The following is a 27,091-nucleotide window of genomic DNA, read 5'->3' on the forward strand; positions in this document are numbered from 1 at the left end:
AAAAAACGAGTCGGAGGACGAGAGCTGAACTCTATCCTGTAACCGTGAGACAGAACGTCTCTCACCCATCGGTCTTGGACATGTGGCCACCAGGCGTCGCAAAAGCGGGAGAGCCTGCCACCGACCGAGGATGCGGTTTGGGGAGGCCGAAAGTCATGAGGAGGCCGCCTTGGAGACGGTGCCTCCGGCGGTCTTTGGAGGACGTGACTTAGACCGCCATGCAGAAGAGTTCCTCTGGCTCTTCTGTGGCCTGTTGGATGAGGAGGATTGGGATCTGGCTGAGGGCCGAAAGGACCGAAACCTCGCTTGAATTTTTCGTTGCTGAGGTCTCTTTGGTTTGGGCTGGGGTAAGGACGAGTCCTTTCCCTTGGAATGCTTAATAATTTCATCCAATTGCTCGCCAAACAATCGGTCGCCAGAAAAAGGCAAACCGGTCAAGAACTTCTTGGAAGCAGAGTCTGCTTTCCATTCGCGTAGCCACATGGCCCTGCGGACTGCCACCGAATTGGCGGATGCTACCGCAGTACGGCTAGCCGAGTCCAGGACAGCATTCATGGCGTAGGAGGAAAACACCGACGCCTGAGAAGTCAAAGACGCTACTTGCGGAGCAGAGGTACGGGTGACCGCATTAATCTCAGACAGACAAGCTGAGATAGCCTGGAGTGCCCACACCGCTGCAAAGGCTGGGGCAAAGGACGCGCCTATGGCTTCATAGATGGATTTCATTAGGAGCTCTATCTGCCTGTCCGTGGCATCCTTGAGCGATGAATCGTCAGCCACTGCTACTACGGATCTAGCCGCCAGTCTAGAGACTGGAGGATCCACCTTGGGACATTGAGCCCAACCCTTAACTACGTCAGCGGGGAAGGGGTAACGTGTGTCATTAAGGCGTTTAGTAAAGCGCTTGTCCGGAAAAGCCCTGTGCTTCTGGACAGCATCTCTGAAGTTAGAGTGATCGAAGAAAGCACTCCGAGTACGTTTGGGAAACCTAAACTGGTGCTTCTCCTGCTGTGAAGCCGACTCCTCTACAAGTGGAGTTGGAGGGGAAAGATCCAGCACCTGGTTGATGGACGCTATAAGGTCATTTACTATGGCGTCCCCTTCAGGTGTATCCAGATTGAGAGCAACGTCAGGGTCAGAGTCCTGGGCTGCGACCTCCGCCTCATCCTCCAGAGAGTCCTCAAGCTGAGACCCCGAACAGCGTGATGAAGTCGGGGAAGATTCTAAGCGAGCCCGCTTAGCCGGTCTGGGACTGCGGTCCGTGCCGGAGTCCTCCACGTAATAACTAGAGGCCACCCCAGGAGCATGCTTCGTCGCAGACCGAGAGGGGCCTGGGGGCGATCCCGCAGGGCCCGGGGCCTGTGTAAGGGCCGGTCTGGACTGCAAAGCCTCTAGTATCTTAGCAGACCATTTGTCCATAGACTGAGCCATGGATTGTGAAAGTGACTCAGAGAGCTTGTCAGCTAAAACTGCAAACTCTGTCCCTGTCACCTGGACAGAGGAAGCCGGCGGTTCTACCTGGGCCGAGGGTCCCCCCAGTGCCCCAGGCTCCGGCTGAGCGAGTGCCACAGGGACCGAGCATTGCTCACAGTGAGGGTAGGTGGAACCTGCAGGTAGCATAGCCGCACAAGAGGTACAGGTTGCAAAATAACCCTGTGTCTTGGCACCCTTGCTCCTTGTGAACGACATGCTGTTGTCTCCCAGGAGCGTGATCACTGAGGGTATATAGCCACAAGCTAACAGTACAGCCGAACCGAGAAAAAGTATACAAATATAATATATATATATATACAGTTCGGCACCCAAGGGGGACCAGCACCGGGTGACCGGTTTGGCTTACCGACCGCTCAAGCGGTGTGTGGCCACCAGATTCCCTGCCTCGGGTCTCCCAGAGCTGCAGCCAGAAGTCCTCCACCGGCAGAATGTGCTTAAAACATAGCTGTCGGCGTTCACAGGGGAGGAGGGAGCCATGGGCGTAACCAAATAAGTGCGGGAATCTGGTGCCCCAGAGTGATTAGTGAGGGGGGAGGAGGACACCTAAGCGTGCTCCAGCCCTCACTGTCGGCGTCACGCCGACCGTCCCGCCCTTAGCCCTGACTGGCATGCCCGGGGGTGGGAGTTTAAGGCACTAGGCCGCAAAAGCCGGGGGCTAAAGTTAAAACCGCGGCCGGCAAGCAAGCGCGGTCGGCGCGGTAGTCCCGGTCTCATACCAACACCGCAGCCGCTGCAGCGTCTGAGGCCAAAGTGCTCCATGCACCGTCCCCAAAGGGGACACAGAGTACCTTTATGATGCAGGGCCTGTCCCTGATGATACTCAGTCTCCTGTCCGTCAGATTCCCACAGGGGCTGCGGAGGGAGCCCGGTCCCAGTGCCTGGAAGACCGGTTAGGATCCCACTTCTCCCAGAGCCCCTAAGGGATGGGGAAGGAAAACGGCATGTGGCTCCAGCCTTTGTACCCGCAATGGGTACCTCAACCTTAACAACACCGCCGACTCAGTGGGGTGAGAAGGGAGCATGCCGGGAGCCCTGTTAGGGGCCCTCTTTTCTTCCATCCGATACAATCAGCAGCTGCTGCTGACTACAATGGGAGCATGAGTGCATGTGTGCCTCCTTCAACACAAAGCATAAAACTGATGGGCCCGTGATGCACGGGAGGGTGTATAGGCAGAGGGGAGGGGTTACACTTTTTAAAGTGTAATACTTTGTGTGGCCTCCGGAGGCAGTAGCTATACACCCAATTGTCTGGGTCTCCCAATGGAGCGACAAAGAGAGTTGTAGGTTGTCTTATATGCCTGGAAAATATGGTAAATATTAGGTTAGGGATTCACAGGAATGCTGAATCCTAAATAAAAAGGGGACAGATTTTCAGTATGTAAAGACAAATACAGACACTGCTACCGTGTTTTTCCAAAAATAAGCCCTCCCCCAAAAATAAGCCCTAGCAGGGATTTTCAGCATTTTCGGAGCAAGGCTTAAATATAAGCCCTCCCCCGAAAATAAGCCCTAGTCCCGGGTCAATAATGAAGTGTCTGTGCAGCTAAAAAAAAGGTTACAAATACTGCAGGACACTTCATTATAGACAGCGGCACCCGGCAATTACACTCACCCGATGCTGAGCGGCAGGACCTGCAGTGATCACACACACACACAAACATCGGATCACACTAACACTCAGATCTCACACACAAACATCGGATCACACTAACACTCAGATCTCACACACAAACATCGGATCGCACACACAGTCAGATCTCACACACAAACATCGGATCGCACACACAAACATCAAATCACACACAGAAACATCGGATCGCACCCACATCGGATCGCACACACACTCACCTCATCCAGCGACACCGATGTATTCTCGCTGGCAGAATCCTGAGAGGCAGTGCGGTGGAGCGCAACGAACAGGACCTGCAGAATCTTGAGAGGCAGTGCGGTGGAGCGCAACGAACAGGACCTGCGGCGGGACACGTGACTTGCTCTCATCATTCCCTGCGGCCATAAGCGCTAGATGTGATGTGATGTGTGCGATCGGCTGTGTGTGTGTGTCTGCGATCGGCTGTGTGTGTGTGTCTGCGATCGGCTGTGTGTGTGTGTCTGCGATCGGCTGTGTGTGTGTGTGTCTGCGATCGGCTGCGTGTGTGCCTGCGATCGGCTGCGTGTGTGCCTGCGATCGGCTGCGTGTGTGCCTGCGATCGGCTGCGTGTGTGCCTGCGATCGGCTGCGTGTGTGCCTGCGATCGGCTGCGTGTGTGCCTGCGATCGGCTGCTTGTGTGCCTGCGATCGGCTGCTTGTGTGCCTGCGATCGGCTGCGTGTGTGCCTGCGATCGGCTGCGTGTGTACCTGCGATCGGCTGCGTGTGTACCTGCGATCTGCTGTGTGTGTCTGCGATCTGCTGTGTGTGTCTGCGATCTGCTGTGTGTGTCTGCGATCTGCTGTGTGTGTCTGCGATCTGCTGTGTGTGTCTGCGATCTGCTGTGTGTGTCTGCGATCTGCTGTGTGTGTCTGCTATCTGCTGTGTGTGTCTGCGATCTGCTGTGTGTGTCTGCGATCTGCTGTGTGTGTCTGCGATCTGCTGTGTGTGTCTGCGATCTGCTGTGTGTGTGTGTGTCTGTGATCGGCTGTGTGTGTCTGCTATCTGCTGTGTGTGTGTGTGTGTGTGTGTGTGTGTGATCTGCTGTGTGTGTGATTTGCTGTGTGTGTCTGCGATTGGGCTGTGTGTGTCAGTGTGTCAGCCAGCAGCAGGGTAGGACGGCGTGCAGCACTGACCGGAGATCACAGGGAGGACCTGGGAGCCACGCAGACGTCCGGGTCTGGTGACTATGAGTCTCCTGCGAAGTGGGAAGTCTGCTTTTTTGGGGGGTAAACTTACCCCCAACCGTGTTTCTCCAAGAATAAGACCTCCTCTAAAAATAAGCCCTAGTGCTTTTTTTTTTGGGGGGGGGGGGCAAAAAAAATATAAGACAGTGTCTTATTTTTGGAAAAACACGGTATTTTTTTGAACAGTCCATTGATCATTTTGTGATATTTTCGGTAAAGTAGTTAAAAATTATATACAAATTAGATGTGCAATGTTCCCAATGCATAGAAATATAAACTATCCAAGATTTTGGGCTTAAATCATATTTTTGAACACACTTCTATTATTTTGAACACAACTGTACATCAACGGAATAATGTGAAATTACTTGAACATGTAGAGAACGGTGCAATAGTTTTAGGCAGGTGTGTAAAACAAGCTGCAAAGTGAGAATACTTCCAACAATAGGAGCATTAAAGGGACCCTGACAGATGATATATGCTGCCCGATCTAACGGCAGCATGTATTAGACACTGGGTGAATTATTTCGGCCAGATATGTTTGACTCTGAAACTCTGCAGCATTTCAGAGAAAAAGAAAAATGAAAACGCCAAGGGGACAAAGCTGCACAGGAAACCCCCGCCTGCTGACAGTGACTGACAGGTCTCCCCCATACAGGAGAACAGGAAGAAACTGGTCACTCGAGAATTCCGGTTGGAAAGAAGCCACCGGGGACTGGCCTTGCTGGCTCATCTCTTGAGCAGCTCGGACTTTTACGTTTTTCTCTGACATGCTGCAACGTTTCAGAGTCAAAACACACCTGGTTGAGATCATGCAGCCAGTGTCTGATACAAGCTGCCCGTGGATCGAGCAGCATGTATCAGCTATCAGGTTCCCTACAATAGTTTATTTTCATCAATTAAAAAAATTCAGAAAGAACAATCTAAATCAAATCACTATCAGTGTAACTGGCCTTTGCCCTGAACAAAGCATCAATTCTTTTTAATACACTCACACAACGTTTTTGAAGAAGCTAAGTAGGGAGGTTAATACAATCTTGGAGGACAAACTACAGATCTTCTCTGGATGAAAACTTGTGCAAATCTTTGTCTCTCTTCATTTAATCATGGACAGACTGGATGATGCTGAGATCAGGGCTCTGTGGAGGCCATATCATCACCTCCAGGACTCCTTGTTCTTTTTTACCCTAAAGATAGTGCCTAATGATATTGGCTGTATGTTTGGGGTTGTTGTCCTGCTGAAGAATAAATTTGAAGCCAATTATATGGTATTGCATGATGGAAAAGTATCTATTTTTCTCAGCACTGAGGACAACATTAATCCTGACCAAATTACCAAACTGATTTGATGAAATTTAGCACCTTACTTGCAAGACACCTCTACCCTGCATCACTGTTGCCTTCAGACACACATTATTTTACCACTCTCCAGTCCTTCTGCAAACAAATAGCCTTCTGATATAGCTCAATATATCAGATTTGGACTAATTAGTCCAGAATACCATTTTTCTGCACCTGAGAGCCTATGTTTTTATGTATAATTAAGTCGATTGGCATTGTTTCTATATTGAAGGTATGATTTTCTGCCTCAATACTTCAATGAAGGCCATTTTTGGATAGGCAACAGACGTTTTCGAACAGTAGTTGCTTGATCCAACTGGTTGCTGCCACATCTGACCTGATTGCACTGCTTAACATCTTCCAGTTTTGATGGAAGTAATCCTAATGTGTCTTTCATCTGCTGCACTAAGTTGGTGCATCTACGATCCTCAACTTTGCCCATTTCTTGAAGCCTCTTCAAAAGTGGTTGAACAACATATCTTGAAACCCCAGTCTGCATTTACCTGGGTGAGACCTTGCTGATGCACTATAACTACCTTCTGTGCTTAGCATTGCTTTGGTTTATCATCTGTTACATGAAACTGTCTTTCACAACCTGACATTTGTAGCAGAGTTTAGCTGTTCTACACTCAGTTTCAAGTATGCTACATGTTTTTGTTTCAGATAATAAATGTGTTTCAACCTAGATATGAAAATAATGCTCATTATCACCAGTTTGGTATATTTAATTACTAATATACATCCTACAAAATCCCTGACTTTATGCAAGTATACCAAGAAGAATTGATGCAGTTTTAAAGGAAACGGGCAGACACACCAAATACTGATTAGATTTAAATTTCTCTTTAGTTCACTCACTTTGAATTTTGTTAATTGGTAAAAATAAACTATTACTGGTTTTTTTCGTTTTATAAGACTCACCGGATTATAAGACGCACCCCAAATTCAAAGGAAAAAAAAAAAAGTATATATATATATATATATATATATATATATATATATATATATATATATATATATATATATATATATATATATATATATATATATATATATAATCTATATATAAAATATATTGTATATATGGGGTCTGTTTTATAATTCGGTGGTGTCTTACCGCTGTGCTGGCTGTGCTCTGTGCTGCACTGTTTTGTCCTGCCTCTGCCCCATGCTGGCTCTGCCTTGCCCCGTGCTGGTTCTGCTGGCTCTGGCACCTGCTGGCTCTGTTCAGTGAGGGGGGCGGCGAGGCACGGGTTATTCTGAAGATTTGCTTCACACAAATGGCGCCTGGAGGCAGCAAGTGTGCAGATGGAGCTCTTGAGCCAAGAGCTCCATCTGCACATGCGCGGACTCTGGGCACCATTATTTGAAATCCTTACCACTGACATCGTCAGAATGGCTTGTACCTTGCTGGCCACTGCCGGCCACAGCAGAAGCGCCGGCCACCGCCGCACACAGCAGCTGCCTCCTGTGACCCTTCTCAATCACCATCTGGTAAGTTACATTTGGATTTTAAGACGCACCACTCATTTTCCTCCCAAATTTTTGGGAAGAAAAGTGAGTCTTATAGTCCGAAAAATACGGTACCTCTATTTATGAAAGCAATATTACTTTGCAACACTTTTTTTCCATATGGAAAAAATAGAAAAGTAATTCAGCTCACCCCTTCTTGATAGTCATTCTATGCTGCGGATTCTCCCCTTTGCACACGGATTTAGGCCTTGGCTCCAGGTGAATAGTAGAATACAAAATAAACAGAAGGTAATCCATAAAATTTTTTTTTTTTAAATTTCTTGTTTATTGTAGACACGTTAAAATACAGTGCAGCATGTTGCAGCCATAGGGCTAGGCTATAGGAAAAACCATCCTACGTGTTTCAGCTATAGGTTGCCTTAGTCCATGACTAAGGCTACCTATAGCTGAAACGCATAAGATGGTTGTTCCTATAGCTGCAACATGTTGCACTGTATTTTAACATGTCTACAATAAACGGGACGTTTTAAGAAAAATTCTACTATCCACAGTCACTGGATTATCGTCTGTTATTTTGTATTTTTTTCCATAGCCGCATAACATTTTTCACTTTTCCTTATATAAAATAAGACAGACAGGTCATAATCTACACAATTTAAATGAAATTATATAAATCCATATCTTAATTTGACTGTTTTTAAGCAGTTCAATGAATAACTACTTCATTAGTCGTTCTGATCTGAAAGAATTGCAGGAAACTCTGGAATGAAATAGTTAATGAAATGCTCACCAGATATTGCTTCTGGGTTGTTTAGTGTTTCTCCTTGTAATGCAAGTAACCTAGGAGTTAAAATACAGAGAAAACAAAAAGAAAATGACGTATTAAAATAAAAAAAAAAAAAAATACTATATCCAGTATTTCTGTTATCTTAATATATTATCTCATTTCCCCCTTTTGTCAACTATGGCAACTAACAAAAGTAAAAAATCAGCTATAATTTACTTACTGCGCATTTAACCAGTCACATCCAGAAATACAATGTTATCAGTGATAACCTGCAGGTAAATATTGTTTAAATCATGCTTTGCGGGCTTAACAGAGAGGGGAGAAAATTAAATTACATTATCCCTGTAGCTGCTTGCTCTCGGTCACTGCTCACTAAAAAGTGAATGCCACTGACACTCACTCACTCACGCTCTTTTTCACAGCAGGCTGTCAATCAATATGTAGGGGAGAGATTACATACAGCACGACTAAGCATATGTTCACACAGTGCATCTTTGCTAACTGCAAAGATGCAGTGTTTTTGGCCCCGAAAAACACACAAAAAAATTGCACGCGCGGGAAAACTGCATAAAAAAAAAAGCTTGCGTTTTTGCCGCGTTTTTACAGCGTTTTACCCAATGTGTTTTTTAAGTCAAATCTATTAAATTGGAAGGGCTCTAAAATACTGGAAAAATGCAGAAATAATTGACATGATGCATCTTCAAAAACGCAGCCAAGATGCAGCCAAAAAAAGATGCCCAGTGTGGACAGCAAAATAAAAATCTCATAGACTTTGCTGGGGGAAGAAAAATGCTGCATTTAGGTGCATCTTTGTGACCTCAAAAACGCAGCAAAAACGCAGCAAAAGATGCAGTGTGTGAACATAGCCTAACCGCTTCCTGCACCTGTAGCCCCTGTAAGACAGAATTTACCTGCACATTATCTCTACGTCTGTAGGTAAATTGCATTTCTGGAGGTGGCAAGTTCCCTTCAAAGTAAACCTGATTTACGCTGCTTGATGACTAGTCAATGAAGTGGGTCTGCAGCTTTTTTATGCCCAGCTCTGCATGGCTGACCAGCTAGCAATCTCATTCAGGAGCCTGTTTAAAGAATCTTTTCTTTGTAACCACACAGCACTTCAGAGTGGAACATGGGTATTTGTAATAAGGCACCTTATCCCCGTTCATGCGTCTCGTATTTGGGGAGTTCACTTGTCAGCTTTGCTGTATAGACACTGACAGAATGAACAGACTCATTTCAGTATCATCTATATATATAATTGCCTTATTCTGTCTGTCTGTCTGTCTGTCATGCTCCAAAATTGTGTCACCGTGACAGTGTCACCGTGACATGTCCTTACGGTGACACAAAGCTGATTGGCCGCTGGGCTCGCCATGGCCCCGCCCCCCCACACCGATTGGCCGCTCGCCCAGGCTGCGCCCCCACACGGATTGGCCAGCCGCTCGCCCAGCCTCCGCCCCCCCCCCCACAGATTGGCCTCTCGCCCCGGCACCCTGCAGGCATTGGCAATTCGGCCACGCCCCGCCCCGCCCCCCTCACGCAACGCACGTTAGCTCTGGCCCCGCCCACCTCCCCCCGCGCATTCCCCGAACTGACAGGGCTGTCACGGAGGTGAGTACTGTACTCCCCCCCCCCCCCCCCCCCCCCGCGCATTCCCCGAACTGACACGGCTGTTAAGGGGGGTGAGTACTGTACTCCCCCCCCCATCCCCCGCTCGCACGGGAGTGGTGTGGGCTCCCGTGCGAGCGGGGGACGGGGTACGTTGGCATGGTTACAAGCGCATCGAGGTCCTGTAGCGGCGGAAGATCCACACGCACACACACACACATCAGCTCACACTCACTCTCACACTCACTCTCACACACACCTCACACACACATCACATCGCATCCACACACTCACAGCATCCGGCGATATCCCTTGCTTCTCGGCCTCGATACTGTGCTGTTGTGACCTTCCAGGACCTGACGGAGGATCACATGGCCAGAAGCATGTGATATCCCCGGATGTTGTGACTGTGAGCGCGTATGTGCGATATCGTCAGTGTCTGTGTGTGTGAGTGTATGCGATCGGGTGTGTGTGTGTCGGGATCGGGTGTGTGTGTGTCGGGATCGGGTGTGTGTGTGTCGGGATCGGGTGTGTGTGAGTGGATGCAATCGTGTGTGTGAGTGGATGCGATCGTGTGTGTGAGTGGATGCGATCGTGTGTGTGAGTGTCGGGATCGGGTGTGTGTGAGTGTATGCGATCGTGTGTGTGAGTGGATGCGATCGTGTGTGTGAGTGTCGCCAGAGGAGGGGACAGAGAGGGGCTGAGGCTGGGGACAGAGAGGGGCTGAGGCTGGGGACAGAGAGGGGCTGAGGCTGGGGACAGAGAGGGGCTGAGGCTGGGGACAGAGAGGGGCTGAGGCTGGGGACAGAGAGGGGATGATGCTGGGGACAGAAGGCTGATGCTGCGGGTAGAGAGGCTGATGCTGGTGCAGCATGGGGGATGGATTACAATGGGGGGTGCGCAGCATGGGGGATGGAGCACGTTTGGGAGTGCGCAGCATGGGGAATGGAGCACGTTTGGGAGTGCGCAGCATGGCGGATGGAGCACGTTTGGGAGTGCGCAGCATGGCGGATGGAGCACGTTTGGGAGTGCGCAGCATGGCGGATGGAGCACGTTTGGGAGTGCGCAGCATGGCGGATGGAGCACGTTTGGGAGTGCGCAGCATGGCGGATGGAGCACGTTTGGGAGTGCGCAGCATGGCGGATGGAGCACGTTTGGGAGTGCGCAGCATGGCGGATGGAGCACGTTTGGGAGTGCGCAGCATGGCGGATGGAGCACGTTTGGGAGTGCGCAGCATGGCGGATGGAGCACGTTTGGGAGTGCGCAGCATGGCGGATGGAGCACGTTTGGGAGTGCGCAGCATGGCGGATGGAGCACGTTTGGGAGTGCGCAGCATGGCGGATGGAGCACGTTTGGGAGTGCGCAGCATGGCGGATGGAGCACGTTTGGGAGTGCGCAGCATGGCGGATGGAGCACGTTTGGGAGTGCGCAGCATGGCGGATGGAGCACGTTTGGGAGTGCGCAGCATGGCGGATGGAGCACGTTTGGGAGTGCGAAGCATGGCGGATGGACCACGTTTGGGAGTGCGCAGCCTGGCGGATGGAGCACGTTTGGGAGTGCGCAGCATGGCGGATGGTGCACGTTTGGGAGTGCGCAGCATGGCGGATGGAGCACGATGGGAAGTGCACAACACACCACACACACACACACACACTGGGAACCACAAACAACTGCCCTACACAGTCACCTACACACACAGACAACGCTGCACACACACAACACCCAACACACAAACACCGCGGCACACACAAATATACGCACATACCGCACAACACACACATTGCACAAAACATACCTCCCCCCAAAACACACCACACACACACAAACCGCGCAACACACAACGCTACAGACACACAGCGCTCCACAAACAACGCAACACACATACAACACCGCTCTCACCCCCGTCACACCCAGACAACACCCAGAACATCTACAGCGCCTACACAAACACTTGGTAACTACACACAACATATATATATATATATATATATATATATATATATATATATATATATATATATATAACAAAAATCATACATGAACTACACAATACGTAAATTCTAGAATACCCGATGCGTAGAATCGGGCCACCTTCTAGTTAGGTTATAATCACATACTGTGGAATTCCAGAAAATACTCTGTTTGATAACCTGAAAGCAAATTATGTCCTTAATAAGATATTAACAGTGCAATACTACATCATGGTTCAACAATCTGCAGCACCTTAGGTGTTATAAAACTACAACTCCAAAAATCCCAGACGGCAAGTCATGTTATCAGAGCAGCTTGTGGCTGTTAAACGCTGGAAGTTGTAGTTTCACAATAGTTGGGGTATTAATGAGTGATGACCCCTGCACTACGTATAGGGTTCCCAATACATTGTGCCCATCATTCCCTACTCTTGAAAGAAGGGAATGTGCACTATTAAGTCACTTAGAATGTAATAATCTATGATAATTCTCTATAGCGCATTTTGGATTGGCCAAATGAGCTTTTTTTTTTATTAACATAGAGGGCACTTCTCTCCAAGCAAGTGAAAAAAAATGTTAAATATGAAATCCTTGTTTTGCTCAACAGTAGGTATCCCGGTCACGTGTAACGAGAGCTCTGCTGTCCCAAGTACATAGACACCTCTAAATGTTTTATTATCAATGTATCAAAAAGCAAATACAATAATCCAGTTCAGTGATACAAATAGTGCACATTGTACATACTGCTAATCTCTACTCACATGTGATTATCTTCTAATTGGTCATCCTCACAACTGTCTGTATTTTCGGCATTAGCCTGTTCACAGTTTTGTTTGGGAGCCTGTAATAGAATATTTGCAAATTAAGACTTCTGACCATACTCCCTAACTGGATAGTGGTACTGTATACAATATTAGAAATAAATGGCACAAAGATATTCTTCTCTAATAAAGCACAGCTTTTTTATTTATTTATTCAATCATAAAAAGCTATTCAATAAGCTCCATAGGGTGCAATTTTTTTTATATACAGTGGAAACTCAGTTTATGAGTAATGGGTTGCGGGTAGATGGGTTTGCGAGCATTTCGCTATACGAGCAAAGCTTGCTGTAAATTTGTAACTCCGTTTACGAGCAAGCTTTGCTGTATGAGCAAATACTCACTGCACACACTTCCGGTTCTGTACTTTCACCGCGCTCTGACCCGCTCTTGCAGTCCACACAAACACAAACACAGACGCATACATATTATACTCGCCTTACCTTCCAATCCCTCGCCGACCTCCCGGTTCTTGTAGTTCGCCGGTACTGGATGAGTATTGGGTAACCATCGCGACGATGGAGGAACTTCCACTGTCAGCTGCTACTCAAAGGCAGCGTGCTGGCCAATCAGAGGCAAGCGGCTCCTGTCTTTGACATCGCTCTGGCAGCAGAAGGTCTGGCATCGGTCGCAATGGTTACCCGGTGTAGTTCGCCGGATGTGTATCGGGTAACCATTGCGACCGATGCTGGACCTTCCGCTGCCAGAGCGCTGTCAAAAGCAGGAGCCGCTTGCCTCTCATTGGCCAGCGCGCTGCCTATGAGTAGCAGCTGACAGTGGAAGTTCCTCCATCGTCGCGATGGTTATCTGATACTCATCATGTACCGGCGAACTACAAAAACCAGGATGCCGGCGAGGGAACGTAAGGTGAGGTGAGCATAATATGTGTTTGTGTGTGCTGTGTGTGTTTGTGCGTGTGTGGAATGGCACAATAGGGGACCAGGATCGGACATTGAACAAGTTGTGGAACTAATTGTCTGAGCTTCCATTATTTCCTATGGGAAATCTTGCTTTGCTAAACGAGTAACTTAGCTTACAAGCACACTGCCAGAACAGATTGTTCTCGTAAATCAAGGTTCCACTGTATATAACCGGGGGTTGTGCAATTATATGTTTGTCCGTCTATACCTATCTATCTATATCTAATATCTATCTCTATTGCATTAATTGGTGTCCAAAAATGCTAGAAAAACGCAGGTGAAAAATACATGTAATAACATGGTGTTGCCGTTGCATCTTTCCTTCCAAGAGATGGAGAAATAGGGCAGAAATATCTGCCTCCAAATACTCGTGTGCACATAGCCTTAAAGTCCATTTTTAATATGCAAATAACCTATTGAATAGTTGATAGGGCGTTAGTTTCCCCAGACTATTCGTCCCACTCAGCATGTTATCACTCAAATGTGGACGTGATAAAATGATTTGCAGAGGCAGCGTCATCGCCAGCTTTCTGCAAATTTTAAGCATAAGCACGACTTTCTTTCCCACATATCATCGCAGCTCTGAAGCCCGGTGTACGCTTCCCGACCTTAGAGGCAGACTGTGCATTTCTTTAAGCAAAGAAGAAGACTGACATTCATGAAGAAGTCGAAGATCAAGCTTCTCCTTTCCTTCTGGACAGGCGCAGTGTGCCTCTGAATCCGGGAAGTGTACACCTAGCTTCAGAGGCGCAACGACGAGTAGGAAAGAAAGCCGCGCACATGCACGTTACTGCAGACAGCTGGTGATGACGCCGGCTTTTGCAAATCATATGATAACATGCTGAATGGGAGAAATAGTCTGGGGAAACAAACATCCCATTGACCATTTAAAAATTATTTGCCTATTTAAAAAGGAGTTGAAAAATATATTTTTTAAAGACTTGTTAATGTGTCGGACAGTATAAAGCGCTTGTTAGTCAGGGTGTTTATAAAGGAATATAGATATGATGGTGGTTTAGAAGCTAGTCAGTTTCCTTTTAAAGTTAGTGATCAAGCAGGACTGTTCTTGCAAACTTACCCAAACACCAAGCTTGGTATCAATGTCAAATAGTGTCTTCCCTATTCACCATCTAATTTGTTGACGTCTTGGTCAATGCAAAAAGTTATGAAGATAAATGCGCTAAAATGTTGGTTACATTTTCACCGAAGAATCGGTGCACATACATTCCTTGCACGCCTTTTATCACTTTTACTTATTGTGGCTCATTCAACAAGTGGGCATGGTATATCAGAAAGTGCTTGTAATTTAGTTAATAGTGGCTTCAAATTTGACAACTTACAAAATTTTAGCATAAAATATTGGTGTAAACAAAGTCCACCAATAATCAGTGTAGACTAGTTACAAAAAAGCGTCTCATAATCCAACAAATTTATCATTCAGCATGAGCTACTGTGATAAATTTTGCACATTTTCAGACAGCCTAATCTTACATTTTACTGTTTAGATTAGGAAGGATCACCAAATCTGATCCACTGTGTTTAAAACTCATCATAGATTCATTGTTAGCATTAAAATGCAATCGTATTTAATTAAAATAGAGTGTAAAAGAAAAAAATATTATAAACCTTTAGATAAGCTGGGGTATATGGAAGCATTTCTTGAAATTCCTCCTGAATTTCAGACATTAGATGTGCTGTTCTCTTCCAAAAGTGTAGAAGTGTGGTCTGTAGAAAGATAAATCATTGCCATAATAAACTGCCAAACAATCACGCACTGGAATAAACAACATATACATGGAAAAACCCTTTAAAGTGAACCTGTCAGGTCCCCTATGCCCTCCAACCCAGCAGCATTCACGACTGTGTGCCCAAATTCCCTGTCTAACCAGCCTTGTATTATGCAATTCACTAATATGATTGTTTAAAAACACGACTAAAGCTGGTGTCACACATAACGACGACGACAACGACGTCGCTGCTACGTCACCATTTTCTGTGACGTTGCAGCGACGTCCCGTCGCTGTCGCTGTGTGTGACATCCAGCAACGACCTGGCCCCTGCTGTGAGGTCGCCGGTCGTTGCTGAATGTCCAGCTTCATTTTTTGGTCGTCACTCTCCCGCTGTGACACACACATCGCTGTGTGTGACAGCGAGAGAGCGACGAAATGAAGCGATCAGGAGCCGGCACTGGCAGCTGCGGTAAGCTGTAACCAGCGTAAACATCGGGTAACCAAGGGAAGACCTTTCCCTGGTTACCCGATGTTTACGCTGGTTACCAGCCTCCGCTCTTGCTGCCAGCGCCGGCTCCTGCACTGTGACATGTGGCTGCAGTATGCATCGGGTAATTAACCCGATGTATACTGTAGCAAGGAGAGCAAGGAGCCAGCGCTAAGCAGTGCGCGCGGCTCCCTGCTCTCTGCACTGTGACATGTAGCTGCAGCACACATCGGGTTAATTAACCCGATGTGTGCTGCAGGAGAGCAAGGAGCCAGCGCTAAGCGCGGCTCCCTGCTCTCTGAACATGTAGCACAGCAACCTTATGATTGCTGCTTCTGCTGTGTTTGACAGCTAAGCAGCGATCATAACAGCGACTTACAAGGTCGCTGTTACGTCACCGAAAATGGTGACGTAACAGCGACGTCGTTGTCGCTGTCGTTTAGTGTGACACCAGCTTAATAGACCTCGCTGTCCCTAAGCTAATTAGTGCCTTTGTTCCCCAGACTTGTAGGCCCTCTTTCCATGTTATCATGCCTCAGTGGGTGTGACACCATGATTCCACGAGCCGGCATCACTGTCAGCTCCTGGAAATCTTGTGCGCAGCTCATGTCGGCTGCGTCAGCGCACCTTTGAAGCTTTGTGTTTGCTTGCTGGCTTCATTAGACGCACTGCGCATGACCGGAAGGTTAGAAGACATACGTATACGTGAGCTGTCTGCTGAACTATCGGTCATGTGCAGTGTGCTTAATGAGCTTCTGAGGTGCATTGATGTGCCAAAAATGAGCTGCGTGCATGCGCAAGATTTCCAGGGTCTGGCGGTGACACTGGCTAGAGGAAACCATGTTATCACACCCTCAGGGGCATGATAACATGGAACGAGGGCCGACTAGTCTGGGAAACTAACGCCTTAGCGACTAATCAAGGTCCTAATTAGCATAGGGACAGCGAGGCCTATAAGTCAATTTAACATTCATATTAATGAACAGCGTAATACAGGGATGGTTAGGCAGGGAATTTGGGCACACAGGCATGAATGCTGCTGGGCTGGAGGGCATAGGGGGCTTGACAAGATCCCTTTAAGTCAGAAAGCTGGCATAAGGCTCCTGGCACAGTTTAGTAAAAATGGCAGGGCTACCAAGGTTGTATCTCCTTTACATTATCACTTAAAGATGAGGTGTAGGGAGATTATGCCAATCTGCTGGCATAGAAATAGAAGAGAATATCAAGGTAAATGTTACAATGCTGTTCTATGATTTACCTGATAGGATGCAAGTGAATGTGATAACAAATTGCATCGGCTCGCTCCGAGGAGATCTACTTTCTGGCATACATCCATTTTTGTCTTATCAAAGTGGCTCTTAGTACTTCTTACTTGAATTTGCACCTGCCGAAAAGTAACGGGAGATCGGATCTCTGAGTTTTGTGACAAGTCATGGCATGTGAATTGTATTGCTGTAGTGTAGTATCTAGTGGAAAAGGAGTAGCTCGAGTCATTAAAGCCATGATACAAATTGGCAGGTTTTTATTGAAGTCTTCACTAACAAACATTTATAACAACATATACAAATTAGATTGATCTCATTTTTTGATGTTGTTATAAATGTTTGTCACTTTATATAGCAGCATTAATGACTCCTGGTTCTTCTTTTTTAATTATTGCTTAAATGAGTTGCTATGTCCTACAGATATGAATTGATTTTTAAGAATAAATGTCTGGGACTATTTGAGAATACTGTATTATCTAGATATGAAATATCTGTGGATAGTCCAATCATAACCACCTAACAACGTTCTGTACATAGAGACTGCGGTCAATGGTTAACCTAATTCTTATTTCACAGTCCGGGGCATTTTAGAATTGAAAATTGAGAAATTAAAATATGTCAGCAAATGAAAGCGGATATGTCTGAGCCAATAATTAAAATGCTTTAGCTCTGTGAAGCAAAAAATAAATATAGACGTAGTAGTCATTTTTTAGCACATCTCTATCCTGGCACTAAGTGTAACCTTGTACATTATGAATAGAATGCTGACCTAGGTCCTGGCTGCTTCTGCTACTAGGGAGTTGTGCCAAGAGTGTCGCTCACTTTGCTTCCATAACTCGCATTCATTTCTATGGAAATTACACAAACAGCGTAGAGCAGCTGCACTCGGCTGCTTTTGTAGGGGGGCTTTCACACTGTGTTCCTCTCCCCGTTCAGTGGTCCCGTCAGGGCTTCAGTCCGAACCTCCTGCAAAACGAGATTCGGATGTATACGCCGACAGGGCCAGACTATAATGATGCAGATGGAGTCACCGTGTGAGCTGTCACGTACCATTTTGGGTGTAAATGCCCATTGGAGGCGGACACCCATACTTAGTAGACTGCATCTGGGTCTGTACTGCACCATTATAGTCAGGGACCCCGTCGGCGCATACGTCCGAATCCCGTTTTGCGAGGAGGTTGGACGAATGCCCCGACGGGACCACTGAACGGGAAGAGGAACACAGTGTGAAAGCACCTTACCACCACCTATGATGGCCAGGACCTAAAAGCTGTTATTCCCAAGTCAACCATGAAAGGCAGAGATGGGAATAACCTTTTAACCCAAACAACGGCAATAAAATTGTAATAGCAGTTTAGCTAAAAACTGATCACAATCTGGGTGGAAATAAGCTTGTGTTTTCTGATTCCACTTTTTCCTACTACTTTCCTGACCTTTCTGAATTTCTCCATCTGCTTATAGGTGTCAGGGTCCAGCTCCTGGGATACATCCTTCATCCATAGCAGAGCTCCTCTATACTCGGTCCGTGCCTTTTCCATCTGGTTGATGGTCAATAAGGTATCGGAAACTGCTCGGTTAGTAAAGGTGTCCATTTCTTGCTGAAGCCGGGAAAGTGGAGCACACAGAGCTAACCTGAAAGTGCAAAAAAATCTAAGCTAATAGACAAAAGGAACAGAATGTATAAAAATATACCTTAATGCACCTTAATCTGAGAGATATATATCTCGAAAATTACACCAGAAATCTACTGCAGCCCTGAAAGTAATATTTCTGGCGGAGGCGCTTGGCAGTTGCCTGATTCATTAATATTCAAGCACATTTTCAAGAGTTAGATGCATGTTTACCCCGATTATATATATATTGGATCAGGATTTTCAGAGGGCTGCACATCTTGTTCTTCCAGGTCTTCCTGTGGTGTGGCTATACAGTGCAGTTGATCTATCTCAAGTTGTGATAATACCCTCTATGATATTGAAGCGTTGGGTGACTAGCTGTTTCTCAGTCAATGGACATTCAGGTCTTTTATCCATCCATAGTTTCTTCATACGCTTTATGTATCCCCTCTCATTTGGTCTGCTGTTGTAGTAGCATTTTATGAGATTCAGGTTCTCTTGCCTTGTCCATTTATGGTTTGTTCCAGTAGCCCATTTATCATCAGGTTGTCCTGGTTCCTCAACATCTGACGCGGACCTTCTTAATCCGGGCGACGTCCGAGCCGGCATGACTCTTTGTTCGTGACACTCTCATGTTTATTGAGGTAGGCATTATAGTGTTAGGGGTCTTGTCTAAGGGCCCCTACTGGTATACTGGTGGATGTGCACTTTAACCACTACGCTATAACAGCCACCAGAAGGTAGGTATTATAGTGTTTAGAGGCTTTTTTTTTTTTTTTTCCCCAAGCTATATGGCAGGGCCAGGATTTGAACCCAAGTCTCCCATGTGGGAGGCAGTGCACTTCACCACTACACTATACCAGCCACTAAAGAAGAAATGGAAGCTGCAGATGAGAAGACCCGGAAGCTCCTCACAATGCATGGTGGTCTCCACCCCAAGTCAAACACCCAAAGATTGTATACCAACAGAAAGGAGGGTGATCAAGGCTTGATAGGTGTCCAAGCCACCATCATGAATGAAACAAAAAGTATCCAGGAATACATCAGAAAAATGGCACCAAAAGATGAAATGCTGAAGGAGAGCCTAAGACAGCAACAACAACAGTCCGGGAAGGAAGAACAAGAACATGAAATGCCATGGCAAGACAAGCCGCTGCATGGGATGTACCATAGACAGATAATGGAGGTGGCTGACATGAAGAAATCCTACCAATGGCTGGAGAAAGCTGGACTCCAGGACAGCACAGAGGCACTAATCATAGCAGCACAAGAGCAGGCGCTAAGTACCAGATCCATAGAAGCAGGGATCTACCACACAAGACAAGACCCAAGGTGTAGACTATGTAAAGAAACCACGGAAACAATCCAACATATAGTGGCAGGATGCAAAATGCAAGCAGGAACAGCGTACACCGAACGCCATAACCATGTAGCGGGAATTGTATACAGGAATATCTGTGCAGCATATGGGCTAAGTCCCCCTACGTCCAGGTGGGAGACCCCAGAAAAAGTGGTGGAGAATGAAAGGGCTCAAATCCTGTGGGACTTAAAGATCCAGACAGATAAACAAGTGGTAGCTAACCAACCAGATATCGTGATAGTAGACAAGGGTCAGAAGACAGCAATGATAATAGATGTGGCAGTGCCTAATGACAGTAACATCAGAAAGAAGGAATATGAGAAGCTGGAGAAATAACAGGGCCTCAAAGAACAACTGGAGAAGATGTGGAAGGTGAAGGTAACAGTGATTCCAGTGGTGATAGAAGCACTTGGAGCAGTGACCCCTAAGTTGGAAAAATGGCTGCAACAGATTCCAGGAGCAACATCTGAGATCTCTGTCCAGAAAAGCGCAGTGCTGGGAACAACTAAGATCCTGCGCAGAACCCTCAAACTCCCAGGCCTCTGGTAGAGGACCCGAGAATGAGGAAGGACAAATAACCATCCACAGGGGGGTGAGAAGGTAATTTTATCATATATATATATATATATATAGTGATAACACGCTCCGGGATCGCCTTTGCTGGGTTCAAAGGGCACGTATTCACCTCAGGCAGACAGCCGAATTCAAGGTGTAACTGACGCTTGGTCAGGTTTATTGCAGTGAAGCATAAACAAAAGAAAAAAAAACACCAACAAAATAAATCCTTGCCTGTCCGGCACCAACTATACACGGTGTTATCCTAACTACCAACTGGAGGGCTTCTCCCTTCCAGCTAAACCTTACAAACACCAGGCACTGCTCCTCACAAGTGTCTCCTACACAGACAGGCTTACTGTGTTCCCAGATGGAGACCCTCCCCCAACTTCCCAGATTCCTTTTACCTCCGTCCTTCACCTCCCATTAATCCATTAGTAGCCAGGTGATCCTGGCCAGGCTAAGTCACATAGGACCAATACCGGGGTGAGATATACCTGCCCTCATCCACTAATCCCACATGAGTCTCACATATCCCCCCCCCCTCTGCTCAGACCACTGCAGCTGAGCAACGGCACCCACAAAACAGTGCACACGAGACAGGGCGTCAGCATTCCCCATCCGCACCCCCGGGCGGTGCTCCACTGTAAAACGGTAGGCCTGAAGTGCAAGGAACCACCGGGTCACTCGGCCATTCCGTTCCCTATTCAAGTGCATCCACTTGAGAGGGGCATGGTCAGTGATCAGCCGGAACTTCCTTCCAATCAAGTAATATTTAAGGGACTCTAGAGCCCACTTAATGGCTAAGCATTCTTTTTCCACTATGGCATAGTTGCGTTCATGCTTATTAAGTTTCCGACTAAGATAAAGGACCGGATGTTCCTCTCCGTCCTGCAGTTGTGACAATACAGCCCCTATACCGGCATCAGAAGCGTCCGTTTGGACCACGAACTCGCTGCGGAAGTCAGGTGTCATTAGCACAGGTTGAGAGCAAAGAGCTAGTTTTAAGTTATGGAAGGCTTCTTCGGCTGCCGCGGTCCATTTGATCATGACAGAGTCTTTCCCTTTGGTAAGGTCCGTCAGGGGAACAGCGGTAGCCGCAAAATTGGGAATGAACCGTCGGAAGTAGCCGGCTATTCCCAAAAACGCTCTCACCTGCTTCTTGTTGACTGGTTGCGGCCAGTTCTGAATGGCTTGTATCTTGTCATTCTGGGGTTTAACAATTCCCCTCCCAATTACGTATCCCAAATACCGGGCTTCTTCCAGCCCGATATGACATTTCTTGGGGTTTGCTGTTAGACCCGCCTCCCGCAGGTCCTCAATCACGGCCTCTAGTTTCTGGAGGTGCGTCTCCCAGTCCAGGCTGTAAATGACTATGTCATCCAAATACGCAGAAGCATACTGCCTATGGGGCCTCAGGACTCGGTCCATCAACCTTTGAAAGGTTGCCGGTGCCCCGTGTAGTCCAAACGGCATATACACATACTGGTATAAACCTTCCGGTGTAGAAAACGCAGTTTTCTCTTTAGCGGCCTCTGTTAGCGGGATCTGCCAATAGCCCTTCGTTAAGTCTAGGGTCGTGATATACCGGGCTTTTCCAAGCCGATCTATTAATTCATCGACCCGTGGCATAGGGTATGCATCAAATTTGGAGACTGCATTTAATCTCCTGAAGTCATTGCAGAATCTAATGGAGCCGTCTGGTTTCGGTATTAACACAATCGGACTCGACCAGGCGCTATGCGATTCCTCGATTACACCTAACTCTAACATGGTCTTCACTTCTCGGGAGACAGCTTCTCGCCGAGCTTCCGGTATTCGGTAGGGCTTTACCTGAACTGTTACCCCAGGCTCTGTTATGATGTCATGTTTAATGAGAGTGGTCTGCCCGGGCTTTTCCGAGAAAAACTCGTGATTGTTGATTACAAACTGCTTGACGTCGGTCTTTTGCCGCTCCGACAGAGTCTCCGCAGTCCCTACCTCCGGTATGGTCTGCTTGCAGACCGGAAGGGCCAGACCTGCTGACAGAGCTGGACGGTCCTTCCAGGGTTTTATCAGATTCACGTGATAAATCTGTTCAGGCTTCCTTTTACCAGCCTGGTACACTTTGTAGTTTACCTCACCCACCCGTTCCTTAATTTCAAATGGGCCTTGCCACTTTGCCAGAAATTTGCTTTCTGCCGTGGGGACCAGGATCAACACCCTATCTCCGGGTGCGAAAGTACGGATCTTGGCCCCCCTATCATAAATCCTTTTCTGTGCTCCTTGAGCATGTATCATATGCTCTTTAACGATGGGCATCACAGCCGCAATACGGTCCTGCATTTGGGTTACATGGTCTATTACGCTTTTGAACGGGGTGACCTGTCCCTCCCAGGTTTCTTTAGCGACATCTAACAGTCCACGGGGACATCGGGCGTACAGAAGCTCGAAAGGAGAGAACCCGGTGGAAGACTGGGGCACCTCCCGGATGGCAAAAAGCAAATACGGGAGTAAGTAGTCCCAGTTCTTCCCGTGCTTGTCTATCGCCTTACGGAGCATCTGTTTCAAAGTTTTGTTAAACCGCTCGACCAGTCCGTCCGTTTGAGGGTGATACACGGAGGTGCGTAACTGTGCTATTTGTAACAGCCTGCAGAGTTCTTTCGTTACTTTAGACATAAAGGGGGTTCCTTGGTCTGTGAGTATTTGTTTTGGGACACCAACCCGACTAAACACATGCACCAGCTCCTTGGCAATGGTCTTGGTGGCCGTGTTACGCAAAGGGATGGCCTCGGGGTAACGAGTGGCATAATCCAAGATGACAAGGATGTGCTGGTGTCCTCGTGCAGACTTGGGGAGGGGTCCAACTAAATCCATCCCAATTCTCTCAAATGGGATCTCGATGATAGGCAGAGGTACTAAGGGGCTACAGAAACGGGGCCTAGGCGCAGAGATTTGGCAGTCGGGACAAGACTCGCAATAGGTGCGAATATCGTGATGCATGCCTGGCCAAACAAAACAGTGTAATATCCTTTCGGTAGTTTTCTGGACCCCCAGGTGTCCCCCCATCATGTGTCCGTGTGCCAGGTCCAGCACTCTCCGCCTGTAGGCTCTCGGCACAACCAATCGTTGTACTGTGTCATCCCCCTTCTTCTCTATCTGATAGAGAAAGTCATTCTCCAGTGCCATGTAGGGGTAAGACAGCCTAGTACCTGCATCCACCTGCACCCCGTTTATCATTTTAACATTTTTTATAGCCTGAGAAAGGGTAGGATCTCTCATTTGCTCACTTTGGAAGTCATCTTTCTGGACTTCCGAATTCAGCCAAGAGGAAGGGGGACAGCCACCCGTGTCCGCCTCTGCCCCGGGTTCATCGGAATCACCCGCGAGAACTGAAAAGGGGAACTGGGGGTTGTTTTCAGCGGATTCCTCCTCTGAACCCTCTTGTGGGGCATCCTCTAGTGGCTCCGGGCCCACACAAGGTGTGGGAGAAGGATCATCCGTGCGGCTACCCTGGGGTACTAACTGGTTCTCTCACAACTGCCAGAAGTGGGGAAAATCCCTGCCCAAAATGATATCATGCAATAATGCTGGTACTAGTCCCACCTTATGATGCACAGACCCATAGGGCGTAGTAATGCAGGAGACCGTTGTGAGGTACGAGCAGGTGTCTCCATGCACACATGTCACAGAAAATTTATCTGACTGTCCCATCGGGACTGCTACCAGACTGGCCTTTACCAGAGTCACCACACTTCCCGAGTCTAATAGTGCAACAACAGTATTGCCATCAATGGACACTTCACACAGGTGTTTTCTCATATCGCCTTGACATGCAGCAACACACACTACCCGTGCAACCATAGCCCTGCGTTTTTCAAAGTCCGTGACATCGCACTGCATCGGTTCTGCAGTTACTGGACAGTTTGCAGCAATGTGGCCCACCTCCTGGCAGCGGAAACACCTCACGGGCCCCTTGCTAAGACCATAGTTTGGCACCTTAGCCCTCACAGGGCCAGCAGTCCTGTTTTCCTCCTCCACTGCCTTAGGATATTTTCCTCCTCCCCATGACCCTGGAACAGTCTTACCAGATCCTCGTCGAGAAGGGGAAGAGCGAGGATGTGTAGCATCGTCCATAAGTCCTTCTGCCAAGGAATAACGCTCCACTAGATCCACTAGCTGATCCGCTGTCGTGGGGTTTCCATGGCTTACCCACTTTCTCAGAGATGGCGGTAGAGCTCTTAGGTATTTATCAAGAACGATTCTTTGTACCATCTCTGGCGCCGTCAAAACCTAGGGCTGTAGCCATTTCTTGGTCAAGTGAATGAGGTCAAACATCTGTGACCGCGGTGGTTTATCGGGCTGATAAGTCCATTGATGAACTCTCTGTGCTCGCACGGCCGTCGTCACTCCCAGCCGAGCAAGGATCTCGGCTTTTAGTTTATCAAAGTCATGCGCTGCTTCAGGCTCAAGATCAAAGTAGGCTTTTTGGGCCTCACCTGCTAGAAACGGTGCAAGCAAGTCGGCCCATCGCTCCTTTGGCCACTTTTCCCGCTCCGCCGTCCGTTCAAACGTGGTCAGGTAAGCTTCCACATCGTCCTCTGTGGTTAATTTCTGCCAGCACCGACTCACATGAATCACCCTCTGGTCAGCCTCCGCATTACTCTCAGGTACGGTCACCAGACGCTGCGCCACCTGCTGCAAAAGTTGGCGGTCTCTAACCGTCGATTCCACCAGTTCCTTCAACTGTGCCGACATCAAGCGATTAGCCTCCTGCTGCACAGCTGCGGATTGTACCAGCGCTTTCACCACGTCATCCATTATGATGCGCTGTAACGTGCTGCCCGCATTCTCCACCACAATGTGATAACACGCTCCGGGATCGCCTTTGCTGGGTTCAAAGGGCACGTATTCACCTCAGGCAGACAGCCGAATTCAAGGTGTAACTGACGCTTGGTCAGGTTTATTGCAGTGAAGCATAAACAAAAAAAAAAAAAAAACACCAACAAAATAAATCCTTGCCTGTCCGGCACTAACTATACACGGTGTTATCCTAACTACCAACTGGAGGGCTTCTCCCTTCCAGCTAAACCTTACAAACACCAGGCACTGCTCCTCACAAGTGTCTCCTACACAGACAGGCTTACTGTGTTCCCAGATGGAGACCCTCCCCCAACTTCCCAGATTCCTTTTACCTCCGTCCTTCACCTCCCATTAATCCATTAGTAGCCAGGTGATCCTGGCCAGGCTAAGTCACATAGGACCGATACCGGGGTGAGATATACCTGCCCTCATCCACTAATCCAACATGAGTCTCACAATATATATATATATATATATATATATATATATATATATATATATATATATATATATATATATATATATATATTATATATATATACACACATACATACATACATACATACATACATACATACATACATACATATATACACATATATACACCGACCTGCCTGGGACCGATGTTAAAGCGCCAATAAGTTACATTTTTGTACAACTTTAGTAGCACACAAAATATGCAACATTTTAAGGTGTTTCGCTCCATAAGGCACCACAAGGGCTGGACGGGGTCACAATTGCATTGGTGCTGGAGCAATAATGGACTTTAAATGTGAATAGTTACAAATTTCTTTTTTTTTTTTTTTTTTTTACAAATAACCTTCTTGTGACCCATTTAACATTTATGCTCATGAGTATAAATTACGAAGTGTAATATCTAATGTATTCTGAATGAGTAAATAAAGGTTTGTCATACCTCTGGCCAGCAGATGAGCACAAAGCATTGCCTGTGACTTTCATCATTTTCCCGGCTCGTGTGCTGTTTTGCTGAGCATGTACTTTCAGGTGCAAACCAAAGTCATTTTCTTCCAAGGACAGAGCTAGAAAAGGAAAGACAGAATTAAAGGGCTTGTCCTCCTTAAAGGAACTTTTTTTATATTTTATTTTTTTTAAAACTATTTTATATAATCTATTTTAGGCTAACAATTGGGTTTAATTACAATTTTTGCATGGTTTGGCCTTTACAGGCCTTTTGTTTTCTTGCACCTTACAGGGTGGTGTGCAGACATAAATCAGTAGAGACCAGCTCAGAAAGACAGATAAAAAAAAGTTACAAACTCTTCGCTTCAGCCCGTCATACCTCATAATGAGCTGACAGATTCTCAGTCAACTCATTCTACAGCAAGCAATGGACAGTGCAACACAGCAACTATAGAAGGCAAATGGTACACTTTTTTTTTTAATAAAAGCCCACTTGCAGAAATTATATTTATCCCCATTTACATGAATATAAGTATAATATAGATCTTAGTCTCAAAAGATGGACAATCCCTTTAAAGGGGTGGTGCGAAGACTGAAGAAATTTTTATCTATTTATTACCCAAATCTAAACTAATTTCCAATATGGCTGCTTTAAAAATGTCCTATCCTTCCCTCACTACACTACCTAGTTACTATTCATTATAATTCCCTACTCCCTGACTGATGACGATTTGTTTGAGAATCTTAGAGCATGATTGAATACTCAAACTGTTATTAGAGGCAGAGGCTGCAGTCCCTGCCACAACCCTTGCCTCTTCCCTAAAACGAAGCGTCATCAGTGACGCTCATTTGAGGGGCTGATCTGGTCCCTGTACACTGTCATTTGTGATTTGCACTGTGATTGAGCAGACAACAGAGTCCGCACTGATCACTAGAGCCAGATAACAGAGCACTGATTGTCAGAGTACCCGATGGCGTTCAGAGACCAGCAATATCCTTGAAAATGACGCCACTTGTTGAGGCATTGCTGCTCTTTGAACGCCACCAGGTACTCTGGCACCGTGCGTTCTGCTTT

General features: G+C 47.0%; 1 protein-coding gene across 5 annotated transcripts in view; it reads right to left on the reverse strand.

The window, feature by feature from the left end:
- ICA1L (islet cell autoantigen 1 like) overlaps positions 1-27,091 on the reverse strand; it is an 89,887-nt gene that overhangs the window by 46,516 nt on the left and 16,280 nt on the right. For 4 of the 5 annotated variants that reach the window (XM_075317612.1, XM_075317611.1, XM_075317615.1 and 1 more), the window contains exons 5-10: positions 26,012-26,135; positions 18,159-18,357; positions 16,719-16,844; positions 14,870-14,968; positions 12,267-12,346; positions 7,931-7,980 (exon numbers count right to left, since the gene is read on the reverse strand). In XM_075317612.1, coding sequence (XP_075173727.1) covers positions 7,931-7,980; positions 12,267-12,346; positions 14,870-14,968; positions 16,719-16,844; positions 18,159-18,357; positions 26,012-26,135 — 678 coding nt within the window. Of the gene's footprint in view, positions 1-7,330; positions 7,388-7,930; positions 7,981-12,266; positions 12,347-14,869; positions 14,969-16,718; positions 16,845-18,158; positions 18,358-26,011; positions 26,136-27,091 lie in introns of all 5 variants that reach the window. The other variant, XM_075317616.1, reaches the window with a different exon arrangement.

Source organism: Anomaloglossus baeobatrachus, chromosome 7, assembly GCF_048569485.1.
Source record: "Anomaloglossus baeobatrachus isolate aAnoBae1 chromosome 7, aAnoBae1.hap1, whole genome shotgun sequence".
Classification (NCBI taxonomy): domain Eukaryota; kingdom Metazoa; phylum Chordata; class Amphibia; order Anura; family Aromobatidae; genus Anomaloglossus; species Anomaloglossus baeobatrachus.